This window comes from Chaetomium strumarium (genome assembly GCF_033439665.1).
Source record: "Chaetomium strumarium strain CBS 333.67 chromosome Unknown B0T15scaffold_7, whole genome shotgun sequence".
Taxonomy (NCBI): Eukaryota; Fungi; Ascomycota; class Sordariomycetes; order Sordariales; family Chaetomiaceae; genus Chaetomium; species Chaetomium strumarium.
Window position 1 is genome coordinate 1,022,518 of NW_026944435.1, and position 12,377 is coordinate 1,034,894.

The following is a 12,377-nucleotide window of genomic DNA, read 5'->3' on the forward strand; positions in this document are numbered from 1 at the left end:
GGCTCGTCGATATCCATGCCGTCCATCTTGGTGTGCCGTGACCTGAGTTTCGGATCTCCTCCAGGGCATGTGCCACTTTCATCCAGCCCAGAATTCTGGTCGCACGCTTTAGTCAACCGTGACCCAATGTGTATTTCCCTTATCGTCGATAAACATGATTTTGAAAGGGCAAGGGGATGGTTTACGATGTCTTGCAAGTATGTTGTGGAAAACGTGAATGGGCAGAGGTTGTTGAGCTTTGTTCAATGTGGAGTTTCATTGCCAGACAGACCTTGTACTGAAAGGTGGTAATAAGTATACAGTGCTGGTGGCCAAGTCAGCTGGTGCCTACCTGCGCACAGACACCTATGGGAATGACGCATGTTATACGCAGCACAGTCGGATTACAGAAGGACCACCCCCGGATCGCTGCTAGGACAAAGTCCAGAAAGATTCAGATCTCAACAAATACCGACCCATTGAGGAGATAGGTGGTAGAAGGACAGCGGGCAAGGGACAGTTCACGCTCATTGGCATCACCCTAACAAAGTGGCAGAGAACTCATCGTGAATTAATCGACTCACGGAGCGGTAACAACGCCATCCCCCGTGTATAACCATCCCAGGTTGCTTTTCCTCCCTGGACCGTTGCCTTAATAAGGAAGAACATTGCTCATACATGTACAGCCAGCGAATCCACTGTTCCCAGATTGCAAGATTCTTGTGAGAAAACGCGCATTACGGTCAATTCCCAGAGATCATTAACCGCGGTATCGCTGCGTACAACCCCCAGAGCTCCAGCTTGAGCTCGCAGCCTCGCTGAAATATGCTTGGCAACGATGCTTTCAAAGACGTGATGTGATGCTGCTCGCTTAGCCCATATGCCAATCTATGTCGTTCCAGGCGCTTTACAAGTGAGTGGTTCCGAAACGGGTAGAGAGCCTCTAGCCCAGCTTACCCTCTCTTCTGGCCTCTGCACATGTGTGTCAGCATACATTTCTCTTTGTTAATCGGTGTTTCCAGCACCTACCCTTGACCTGCTCAAAGACCTTGAGCATCTTACGCCTAGCACCCAGTGCGTTGACGCCCCGCTCCTCCAGCTGCTTGTCGTCCAGCTCGATGAGGTCCGTCCACTTCATGTCTTTTAGATTATCCGTGTATTTGTGCAGGCGCAGGCTCCGCAGCCAGCTCGGGATGTCCTGCAGCAGCGTCGGGTCTGTCGGGTCCTCGGGGGGCTTGGACGTGCCTCTCCGGCCACGCGGAGACCGGCCACGCGCCATTTCCGAGTGGTCCGAGTGGTACCCTTCATGATGGCCACCCAAGCCAAAGGCAGCCAAATTAAGCGGAGCCAGTCCGTTGTTCATAATCGAAGGTGCTCCGTCATATGCGCTTAGAAATCCGTTATTCTGCGGAGAAGTGAAGGCCAAGGCAGGACCGTAGCTTTGCATAGCGATACCTGGCGAGTTGGGCCGCGACCGATGAGCCGCGAAACTCAAGTTCTGCGGCTGCTGCAGCGCCATCATCTGCTCCCGGCTCAGCTGCGGGACTCCGTGCTCGCTAACCATGATAGCCCCAGGGATGGCAGGGGCGCCCGGCGACAAGGGATTTTGCGCCTGGTGTGGCGCATCGTTAGAGCGCGCACGCCGATACTTGCGCACATCGTCCAGCGCAACGCGGTTGTTGACAGTCGAGAGCGCTGCCAACTTCATAGCCGTGGCATTGGCCACCATGTCTGCGTTGTTCCCTTGCGATTGGTTGAAGGTCGGCACCATCGGGGTGTTGACCATCGACGCCCAGTTGCCGCTCGCGCCATAAGGCGACAAAAGGGGCAGGTCGGCAAGCGACTGCTCCCCGGTGGTCAGTGTGGTAGACTGGATGTTGGTGTTGCCCGTGATTTGGGGGCGAGGAGACCGCAGAGCACCACTGGAAGGCGGCTGCACAAATTGGCCCATGGGTGCTTGGCCAGAAGAAGACTTCGGCCGGGACGCATCGTTGGGGCCCCACGGCGACGCCGGATTCTGTCCACTGGGATCATCCTTGGGAGCCGAGATTGTGGGGGCCACGAGAGAGTTCCGGTTATCCACCAGACTGTTCCTAGTCGAGGTGGGAGCATTTCCCGTCTGCTGGGCGAATTTGGCTTTCTCGGTCGCAATCGCCGCAGCGGCATCCGGGAACATGGCATTGATAGTCGATGAGTCAAGGCCAGACTGGCGCTTGACGTTACCGGCGCTCGGGCGTGCCAGCGAGTTACGTGCCGAGTCGACGTTCAGCTTGTTCATAGCATCGCTCAGACGATTCGACATGGGATCTGTAGTATCTGTGAGTTAGAACCGGCATTTCAGTCGGTTTCGAGGAAGACGGACCCTTATCAAAGTTGGCGGGCGAGAGCACGCCCGACATGGGGTGGTTCTTTCCCATTTGCTGCAGAACCTGGATGAAGAAACGAATCTGGACCTGCGTAGTCTGCTGGAGCAGCGCATAGAGAGCAGCCGTGCGCTCTGCCTCACTCAGGACACGGAACCACTGCTCAATAGCGCTCAGTTCGTCCTTAAAATCCTGATCAAGGGTGGCAGCAGCCATTTCCTCCAGAGTCGTCTCATACTGGTCGATATCGGCAATCCACTGCTGGGCAAGCTTGTCCTGGGCATCCATGTCCGAACTTCCTTGGGTTTGACCAGCTTGAGCTTGGCCGTAGAAATCGGAGGAGGGTCGAATCCGACCAGCGGCCGCCTGTCCGGAGAGGGCAGCCATGTCGGCAGACGCACGAAGACCGTGAGTGGTTGCGCCAACCGCGCGCGATGAAGGGGGTCGCAGCGACGAGACATTGGTGGCCTCGGGCGTGCTGTTGCGGTTGCTCATGATGTTGGACATGTTGAGCATAATCGGTGCGGGCCAGGAGTCTAGCTTCCAACGATTGAGCGGCTCGGGGTGAGAATTCTCTGAACGAGTGTGAAGTTGGATCAAAGCGGTATGGCTTAAGAATCGGTCAGAGCCAGATGTCAGGGAAAGCTGAAACAACGCTCGCGGCTGATTCACGGTTAGCTTACGCGAAGTTGCGTTCCGAAATCTGTGATTTCTCAGGGCTGAAAATTCATGCCGTATCACCGTGCGCATCCCATACGTACCGTGAGCACAAGATTGCACGTGCGCGGCGACTACTCCAGAATACCAGGCTTGCTGTTGCTGGGACTTTCGAAGTCGTTGTAGGAGAGAAGATATGCATAGACGCGAAGACTTTCGAAACCTCCTGCAGTAACCCGCTGGCCTCAAAGGAGGATCGAAATTTTCGCGAGAAATGGTTCACGGGAAGGTAGGCAATTCTGTCAGATGATTGCAGTTAGCAACAAGGGACAAGTCGGCGAGGCAACCGAAAGCGGATCTCGGAGCCACTGCAAGGCGCCGCGTTGAAATGGAAGCGAATGAATGAATCAAGCCGAGTTTTGGATGAAAACCGCAGACAAAGCCGTGAGACATTCGGTGGCAGTTGTGCAAGATCCAACAACAGCCTGCCGCTCCACAGCGCAAGGCCGAACGACACAAGTTCAGGCGATCGAGCGGGGAAAGGGCAGATCTCGACATACTCATTAAGAAAGCTCCAGACTATTCAGAAATCCGTAGCGAAACGAAGAGTGGAGGATAGACTGGCTCCGCCAGAACCAGCAGAGGTGACAGGCTCGTGGTTGAAGGAACACGAGGAAAAAGGAGACGAGACCCTCGGTGGTTGATGACTTGGAGGAACCGACGCTGGTGCAGCAAGGAAGCCAACGAACGAGCGGAACGGACGGGAGCTCCAGAACCTAAGCGAAAGGTGGACCCGAACCCTTCGCCCAGCTGAGGCTGCCGCCTCAGGAGTTGGCCCCACCGGGAATGTTTCGTCCACAATCGCCGGCCCCGCTTGAACCGTCAAGGCCTCGAAGTTCACAGTGTACGAGTATCTTACGAGCTTACCAACCTTTACCTCGCCTACATATTCGTGATGCAACCGAATCTCAGGAGACAAGGCAGGATCTTGGGGGCAGTTCCTCGTTATATATGCCTCCATAGTTCCCTATGTCACTCCCTACCATCTGCACCAGTATATGTCTGTGTTATGGGGTCGATGCGGGATCCTGCAGCCCTAGCGGCTGCCAAACAAGACATCCAGTGAGATCAGACAAGCGGCACATAAAACGACCCGACAGCACAAGCTGGATCTCAGTTACACTACCTTATTAGACCCTCATAGCATACAGACATACGAATACGGTACACAAGGACGGCATCTCGGTGGAGGTATTATAAGCTTACTCAGATACCCAATGAGCTCAGCGACGTAGGCGCTTAGTCCTTAGCAGATGAGCCTGGCAACGATACTGGTAGGTATCTGCTCGCTATTAGAAGTACAGGTAAACTGAGTATCAGTGGTAGAAGCCGGGCCCAAGCCAACGATAATGGCTGGATTGGAATATCGCCTAGCTTTCATGCACCGAAGTCTTTTGAGAGGAAGAGCGAAGGTGTTTGGTAATAGCAAGGCTTGTCCATCTCGGCACGAAAATAATCCTTCAGCAAATGAGCATGGAGAGAATGGCTCAGAGCTGTACACACTAATGCCGCCTGTCGTCTCGGACAACCCTTAGGATGCCCTCGGGAACACAGATCGAACTCGGGCGCGATGAGGGAAAGGGGCACAAGCCACGTGGGAGTCAACTGCTCCATGCAGGTTCGGAATCACAAACCTTAGAATCGGACCGGCCGCGTTCGAGCACACCCGGGGCGGAGAGCATACCGGCCGGACAAGTCCGCCTCGCCGTAGGAGGCCAATGCAATTCCGTTGGGTTGATCGAATGGCGCCCTAGATAACACCCGAAAAGCCGGCCCAGTAGCGGTGATGCAAAAATCGTCACCACTTAGAATCCCTTCTTCGTAAAGGTCATGTCCGAAGATGTGTCCTCTCCAACCGTCACGCGCCGCAAACAAGAAAAACCTAAGCCGTCTCCCTCTTGCCCTCCCGGAACTCCTTCTGCAAAAATACATTAGCAAACTCGTTGCTCGGTCATGAGTTGCGCGGACCGTTGCTTCGTACCAGGGCCTTGGCAGTGCCGTGGAGCGCATGCCTGTGGTTTCTCCGGAACTTGGGGTCGGTACCCTTCAGCGAGGGGTATCTCTGGGTCTTAGGCTTCTTGATGCTGTTGAGAGTCCCCTGTTAGCACTCCTCCATGCGGCTGCACTCCCGTGTTGACATCGGCGTACCCGTTCCGGTGCGCCTTGCGCGACTGGTTGTGCTGAGACGAGTTCTTAGACTCTTGAGAGTTTTGTCAGTACTTCGGCCTGAAGAGCGATCAAGGGGTGCGTAAGCTCACGTACTGGCCATTGTAAAGGATTTCGGCTCCGAACGAGGACGATGACTGAGTCTGAGGACTGGATGCGAAGCTCGACAACCGGGGAATCCTCTTCACGCACAAAAGTGGGAGAAATTTGGGCTGCCCTAATCTCGAATGGGGTGTGTGGCTGTGATGCGTGGCGTAAATGTGGCTTGACTTTGAAAGTGGAAACGGGGCTGCAACGTATCGTAATAACTTACAGCCCGATCTCACGGACTCTTACACTTGAAATTCAGGATGGTCCCGTCACCGTCGCTTTTATGTCGGCCTGAAGAACAAGATTGGCAGAAAAAGAATGAGTTGACCATTACGCCAAAACGAGATTCTATGGTGTATGCGCTATCCGTGTACAAATCCACCTCATCAGGCCTGATGGACTTAACGGATTATATTCAACAACGACCATGCTTTGCACAACCAGTAGCCCCACGGTCTTCCAACCACCGAGATTCGAATAAGCTGGTCTCTGCCCAAGATGTTCAGATGCCCACCTTGTGCCTATTTGGCGGTCATCGGAGTCACAAGCTTCGCTGCATCCGCCAGGTTCGTCGTTCTCTGGAGTTGACGCGACCGCACGACTTGCAGATAACGGACGAAGAGGACAAACATAAGTTCGACGCTGTGGACCATCGAGTCAGTTACTGCGCTCCCATTCCTCGTTCCATTTCTGGTTGCCAGGACATACCGCTCCTTGGTCATCATCAAAATACCCTGGACGAGCAGACCCTTGAGGATTTGTGGCCCGATGCCCTTGAACAGACTCAAAGGGCCTTCATTTTGGATGATGAACTGCATAACCTCGACAAAGCTCTTGAACGGCTTGCCTTGCCGCGCCGGGGGCGGCTTGGACTGTAGCCCCACCTTTGCAACAATCAAGGGCTGCGTGACGATGGTGGCAAGGGCCTTAGACATGGCGCCCAGGGCTAGCTGCTGTGTCAGTCCTTCCGGGCCTACAACAGGTCTGGTTCTGGACAGGCTCACCGAATGCCTCCCAGGGCGAGAGATTCTTCTTCCCCGGGAAGAGAACCTCTTTCAATCTCTCATAAGCGCCATATGTGATGGACGGGTTGATTACGAGCACTAAACTCGCCTTCAGTCCCCTCCAGAGGCCGCAGACACCATCTTCACCCTCAATCACCTCGCGGGCGGTCTCGATGAAGCCCTTCCTCTCCTCCTTGCTCTGCGTCTGTTGGCGGGTTGTGATAACGGCGACGGGTATTGTAAACAGCTGCGCGAGCGCGCCAGCAACAGCTCCAAGAGACAACTCGACAACCGTGGACGGCTGAGCTACTGCCTTGGCATATTTGAAGTATAGCGTGCGGACCACCGAGTACCAGTAGAAGTAGGCGAAATTTGTCGAGGCGACTCCAAGCAGAGAACCTCCCATGCCAGCGTACAGACCCGTAACACCCTCGGAAGAAGCAATTCTAGTAATGGCGTCCCACGTCGACTTGTAGTGTGCTTCGTTGGGATTTGAGTCGGCCTTCTCAGCGTCGCTAAGCTTTACCTGAACCTGAAGCTTGGTCTTGACCCTAAACGGCCATGCCGGTCAGCAATTGCGCTTGCCACGGACGGAGAGAGTCTTCACCCACAGATCCAGAGGGTACACAAGCGCATTGGCAAGGACCGCGCCCGCTGCGCCAGCCGTCGCTTTGCCCCAGGGCCCAATTGGGGCGGGTTTCGACTGCACGGCCATGGCTGTCTCCTCTGGTCCCCCTACAGGACTTGCCGGCGGTTACCGCACAGCGTCGTGGCCTCGAGCGTTGTCGCAGTGATCGGGGGGATCGAACTCGTACACTTCGGGTTCGGTACCTAGGTGGGTGAGTATGGTATCTTATCTACCGGCTTTAAAGCCCCACCGATGACGGCAGTTGCCTCGGTCGCGCGCAGGACAAACTGCGAAGTGAGCGCCGAGATGCTTAAAGAACTCTAAAAACGTAAGAAAACGGAGGAAACGAACACAAAAGACAAAACGAGGACGACGACAATGAATAATGCCGGAATAGAGACTACCAGCGACCCGTCCCCTGCAATTGCCTGAGACGGCCGAGGCGCAACCGGTCATGGTTGTGGGCCGCAGGCGATTCCACCATCGTGCGCCCGTGATATCGGTACCCGGATAACCTCGGCTGCGACTACAGTACCACGGCGGTCGAGCTCGGGGCAACGCTACAGCGGACTCTTCACGCGATCCAGCGGTCACGTCACTGCCCGGATCGGCCTGCAAGAGATCAACAGAATAACGGACCGCAGCATGCAACGATCCGTCCGGCCAAGAGATTCCGGAAGAAACTATAGCCAGCCGCCGAGTCCAAAGACACCATACAATGAGAGATGGCGATCGGTATGACATCCTTTTACGACGTTCTACGGATAGCTAGGATTTGTTGTCAGTGGTTTGGGGCTGCGTTTTCGTTGAAATGTTTGAAATGGGATACGGAGCATGGGGCCACAAAGGTGTTTATCAAGGTTTGTTAGTGCAAGTCGGGTGGCTTTACACACGGCACGCTTGCCGTAGCCAAAAGAATGTGTACACTAATAATGGAAGGTTTGTAAGAAGTTAAGCAAAAGGGAAATAAGGGTAAGAGAGAAGAAAAGTCAAGTAGAAAGAAAGAAAAGCTAAATACAATAATAGAAAGAAGAGAGGTAATTAAGAACGATGCTCCAGTGACGGCGACGATGGTTATACGGCATATTAGGACACTCGAACTATAGTCACGTGATCGACACTAACAAAAGTATTATCCTGGCACGCCTCCTTATCGGGATTCTCTCATCCTTTTTCGTAGTACTAGCCCTCACTTACTCAGGTACTTTGTACGGTACTCTTGAGAAGCTACGCTTCTGAGATGCAGTTTCGGAGGCTAAGGACAGCCGCACACAGTGACGCGTGGTTAGTGGATTGATTGGTCTTTGTAATTGTTTTGATCCCCATTATGTAGCCTTGTTGCACCCGTTGGATCTCACACTATAGCTTTGTTAAGTTCTTGTCATTACCTTATTTCTGACGGCCTCCAGACCGTCCAGCTGGCCGCAAACTCGCACCCCGCTTAGATGCAGACGGACGTGAAGTCTCTCAGCGTCAGCCCTCGATGGAGGCACAAGCCCTGGTGAGAACGGCTCGGTAGAAGGCAACAACAGCCTCGAAGGCCCTAGCGGAGCGTTGAGGTCTGACTGCGGCATTAGGAACATGAGCGCCGGGCCGGGAGGACGCAGGGAGAAGAGGCACTGAAGCATGCCATCGCCGCTGCCGAGCTGTACATGCAAGCGGCCAGCAATGCCAAGACGCCGCAAGATCGTAAGCGCCTGAGGCGAAAGTGCGCCGAGCTTATCGGGCTCGGAGAGCGTCTTAAGGCAAACAACACCAGGGCCTCAGACGCCGCCTCGCGGCCGCCCGCGCCCGAGTCCACTCGACCACTGACCACGGCCGAGAAGACTATCATCCTGAAAGCTTCGCGCCTGCATGGAACCGTCTTTCCTCCCTGGCAATCCGCCCCTGACCCGAGCAGCTTCTGGGGCGCCAGCAGCTCAGGAGCGCCTTATATGTGCGTGCAGCAGCCGTGCGGATAACTGCCAACCTCCAGGAGCCTAGTATTCGCTAACCCGTTTGATATCAAGTGATCCGTACCCTTTCACTTTCTCGGCGGAGCAGCAGGCTATCTTTGCTGGTTGGCGGCGGCCCGCCGACGTGACAGCCGGGGCCAAGGATGGCGGTGACGAAGGCGGCCTTGAGCAGCTCATGTCTGCCGAGGGAGGAATGGACCTGGCGCAGGACCTGGCGACCGATTGCTCCGTTGTAGCCAGCCTATGTGCCGCCGCTCGCCACTTCGGCCCTACCAAAGACTCGGTTAGCAATTCACCAGCTTGATGAGTCTGCGAAGACCAGATTCTAATCCGAGATAGCTGCTTGCGTCACTCATATTTCCCTTCGACACCAAGGCGATGCGTCCGGAGCTCTCGAAGAGCGGCAAGTATGTCTTCCGCATGTACTTCAACGGGAGTTGGCGCCAAGTCACCATCGATGACCGCCTGCCCGCTTCGAAATCTGAGCGCAGCCTGTACGTTGTTGATCGGCTCAATCCCCGGCTGATCTGGCCGGCGTTGGTTGAAAAGGCGTATCTCAAGATTCGCGGCGGCTACGATTTCCCCGGCAGCAACTCGGCCACGGATCTGCACGCTCTAACAGGCTGGATCCCCGAGCAGATCTTCTTGCAGAGGTGAGCCGACCCTACCGACTTTACGCTGCACTATATATGCGGGGCAGAGAGCTGATCTGGAACCTCCTAAGCGACGATTTCGAACTAGACGAGACATGGGACAGGATCAAGAGAGCATATGATGAGGGCAATGCGATACTGACGTTGGGAACCGGGAATATCCTGCCCGAGGAGGAAAAGGTGTTCGGCCTGGTGCGGGAGCACGACTATGCAGTCATCGACCTGAAAAGAGAGGATGGCTCTCGTCTGCTTCTGATCAAGAACCCGTGGGTCGACAGCCTGGTGTGGACCGGGGCCGGGTCTTCGGCAACGCTGAAGGCGCACACAGTGGGATCAACGCCCGAGCGCTCGTCGAACCAGTTCTGGATGGCCTTCGAGGATGTCCTCCAACACTTCGACTCTCTCTACGTCAACTGGAATCCGGCGCTGTTCGCGTACCGCCAGGACCACCACTTCAAGTGGGAGATGCCGGACAAGACCGAGGAGCTCGTCTTCACAAGCAATCCGCAGTTCAGCGTGCTGTCCCCCTCGGGCAGTGCCGTCTGGGTCCTGCTCAGCCGCCACTGGCAAGATGGCGAGCTTGAAATCCTGCGCCAGCGCAAGGCCGAGAAAGACCGCGGCGATGCTCCTCCCCTTGCTGCCGTTTCCAAACAACTAGGCTTCATGGCCCTGGCCCTGTACGCAGCTTCGCCCCCCGGGACGCGCGTTTCCTTGCCGGATACCCACGCCCGCCTGCACCAATGCCCATACGTCGACAGCCCCAACACCCTCCTGCGCTATGACCCGGCCCCCGGCGTTGCCCAGACTCTCGTCGTCACCCAGACCGAGCTTCCCTTACCCGCCTACTCCTTCACGCTCTCGTTCTTCTCCAACGATCCATTAACCATCCATCCCGCCCCCTCCCCGCTCCCGCACGACATCTCCGTCACCGGCGCCTGGGCCCGGCGCACAGCAGGCGGCAGCGCCGCCCACCCCAGCTACTTCACCAACCCGCAATACGCCCTCGTCCTGCCGCAGGCCAGCCCGCTCACCTGCGTGCTGAGCACCTCGGCCCGCGACCTCCCCGTGCACGTCGCAGTCCTCTTCGCTCCGGGCGGCAGCACCCCTCCTCCCAATGCCAATCCCAATGCCCACCACCACTACAACACTAACAACAACAACAACAACAACAACAACAACAACAACAATAACAACAACCCCCCTCAACGCGTAACCGCCATCTCAGGCCGAGACATCTTGTGTTCCAGCACCGAGTACCACCGCGGCTGCACCTCGGCCTCCGCGCCGCTTCTCGACGCCGGCACTTACATCGTGCTCGTCAGCACCTACGAACCGGGCCACACCGCCGACTTCACCCTGCGCCTATCCTCCTCCTGCCCGCTGACGACCATCAGACCCCTCCCGGCCTCGGACGCCGCGGGCAGGCTGCGCACCCCGGTCCCCGGCCCCGTCCCGGGGAGCTTCTTCTTCGCGGCGGGCCAGTCGCGCATCCGCGCGCGAGTTATCGTCGCCCGGCTGACACGGCTCAGCGCCCTCGCGCGGCGGTCGACTGCGGCGGCGGCGGCGCTGCGCGTCGCGCTGGAGCGGGGCACGGGTCCGCATCGGACCGTGCTGGCTGTGTCCGGTGAGGGCGAGTTCGCCGACGCGTCGATGGGGCTGCGGACCGGGGAGGTGGATGTCGAGCCGGAGGCGATGGGCGCTACTACTACTACTACTACTACTACTACTACTACTACTACTACTACTACTACTACTACTTCGGGAGGGTTATGGCTTGTGCTTGAACAGATTGGAGGTGCCGGGGACGGCGCGTATAGTGGCAGTGGTGGTGGTGGTGGTGATGGTGGTTTGCAGGTTGAGGTGCTGAGTGATGTGGCGGTGCATCTGGGTCAATGGGAAGATGCCGATGAGGAATGAGATTACCGGAGTAAGGTACCTTGATTCAAGTTTAGAGCGAACTGGTCAAAGACTGCTGGTGTAAAATCACCTAACGGACGAGGCAGGGGCTATACAGTGTGGCATCTAGTATTTCCGCTCAACTCCTTTTCGCCTATGGGTAACATTACATTGCGTGGGATAGTAGCTGGAGATGATGACAAGTTCCGCATCTGTAACGTGAAACCTAGTCGTATCGATGTCTGTTTCTCTGCTTCTCCAGGTAAGCATAACTAGATAATACAGCAAGCGCTATAGCTGTCTCTTTTTTTTAGCAACCATTGCGCACTCATTTGGAACGCCCGAGTATCCCTTTCCCTTTTGTCCGCAACTTAACTCTGCTCAGGACCGACAAATGCGTTTTGCCCCAGCGAGGCCAGATTTCCTTAAGACGGCAATATAAGAGGTGTCGTAACGCTTGCTCTCCTGTCCGTCGGTCCCAACTTTCATTTACCACCTCACCACAACTCACCAAGCCCTAATGTCAAACAAGTGGTATCTAAGGTGATAACAACAAACGCCGTAGACGCCACGCAGAGTCCCCATGTCGGCAGATGGATAGGGTACTACGAGAACCGGCTGGATGGGAGAACCCCAGCAGGAATGTCCCAGTCTCTAGTTGCCGTTCTCGCCAACATTCCCAGCTCGCCAAAGAAACGCCCATATACTAGTCATACGAAAAAAGAAAAGAAAAAAGAGAAGAAAACAAAAGAGTCTGTTGAAGATAAAATATTGAAGACAAGAAGAGAAAGTTGCGTCCCATCGAAGAGTTAAGCGCCGGACAATGACGGTTGACCTGTAGCCATCATGTCGGCGCACAACCTCGAGACCGGGCTGCGTATGTAGCCAAAATAAAAGTATGTGCAGACTGCAGAGAAAGCAAGCGG

General features: G+C 55.7%; 4 protein-coding genes across 4 annotated transcripts; 1 reads left to right on the forward strand and 3 right to left on the reverse strand.

The window, feature by feature from the left end:
* Positions 1-964: 964 nt before the first annotated feature.
* B0T15DRAFT_487440 (uncharacterized protein) lies at positions 965-2,849 on the reverse strand (the record flags this gene model as incomplete). Its single annotated transcript, XM_062866439.1, has 2 exons — positions 965-2,286; positions 2,342-2,849. The coding sequence occupies 2 exons, from the start codon at positions 2,847-2,849 to the stop codon at positions 965-967; spliced, it is 1,830 nt and encodes a 609-aa protein (XP_062718005.1).
* Positions 2,850-4,941: 2,092 nt separating this feature from the next.
* B0T15DRAFT_496699 (ribosomal L29e protein family-domain-containing protein) lies at positions 4,942-5,328 on the reverse strand (the record flags this gene model as incomplete). Its single annotated transcript, XM_062867199.1, has 4 exons — positions 4,942-4,977; positions 5,041-5,143; positions 5,208-5,259; positions 5,322-5,328. 4 exons carry the CDS (start codon positions 5,326-5,328, stop codon positions 4,942-4,944), a joined length of 198 nt encoding a protein of 65 aa, XP_062718006.1.
* A 508-nt stretch (positions 5,329-5,836) lies between these two features.
* Positions 5,837-7,034, reverse strand: B0T15DRAFT_404179 (mitochondrial carrier domain-containing protein; the record flags this gene model as incomplete). The annotated part of the gene is made up of 4 exons (XM_062865240.1): positions 5,837-5,957; positions 6,024-6,261; positions 6,320-6,870; positions 6,931-7,034. 4 exons carry the CDS (start codon positions 7,032-7,034, stop codon positions 5,837-5,839), a joined length of 1,014 nt encoding a protein of 337 aa, XP_062718007.1.
* Positions 7,035-8,125: 1,091 nt separating this feature from the next.
* Positions 8,126-11,783, forward strand: B0T15DRAFT_297498 (uncharacterized protein). Its single transcript, XM_062863775.1, has 4 exons — positions 8,126-8,883; positions 8,957-9,185; positions 9,242-9,555; positions 9,627-11,783. The coding sequence occupies exons 1-4, from the start codon at positions 8,600-8,602 to the stop codon at positions 11,470-11,472; spliced, it is 2,673 nt and encodes an 890-aa protein (XP_062718008.1). The 5' UTR covers positions 8,126-8,599; the 3' UTR covers positions 11,473-11,783.
* Positions 11,784-12,377: the final 594 nt, after the last annotated feature.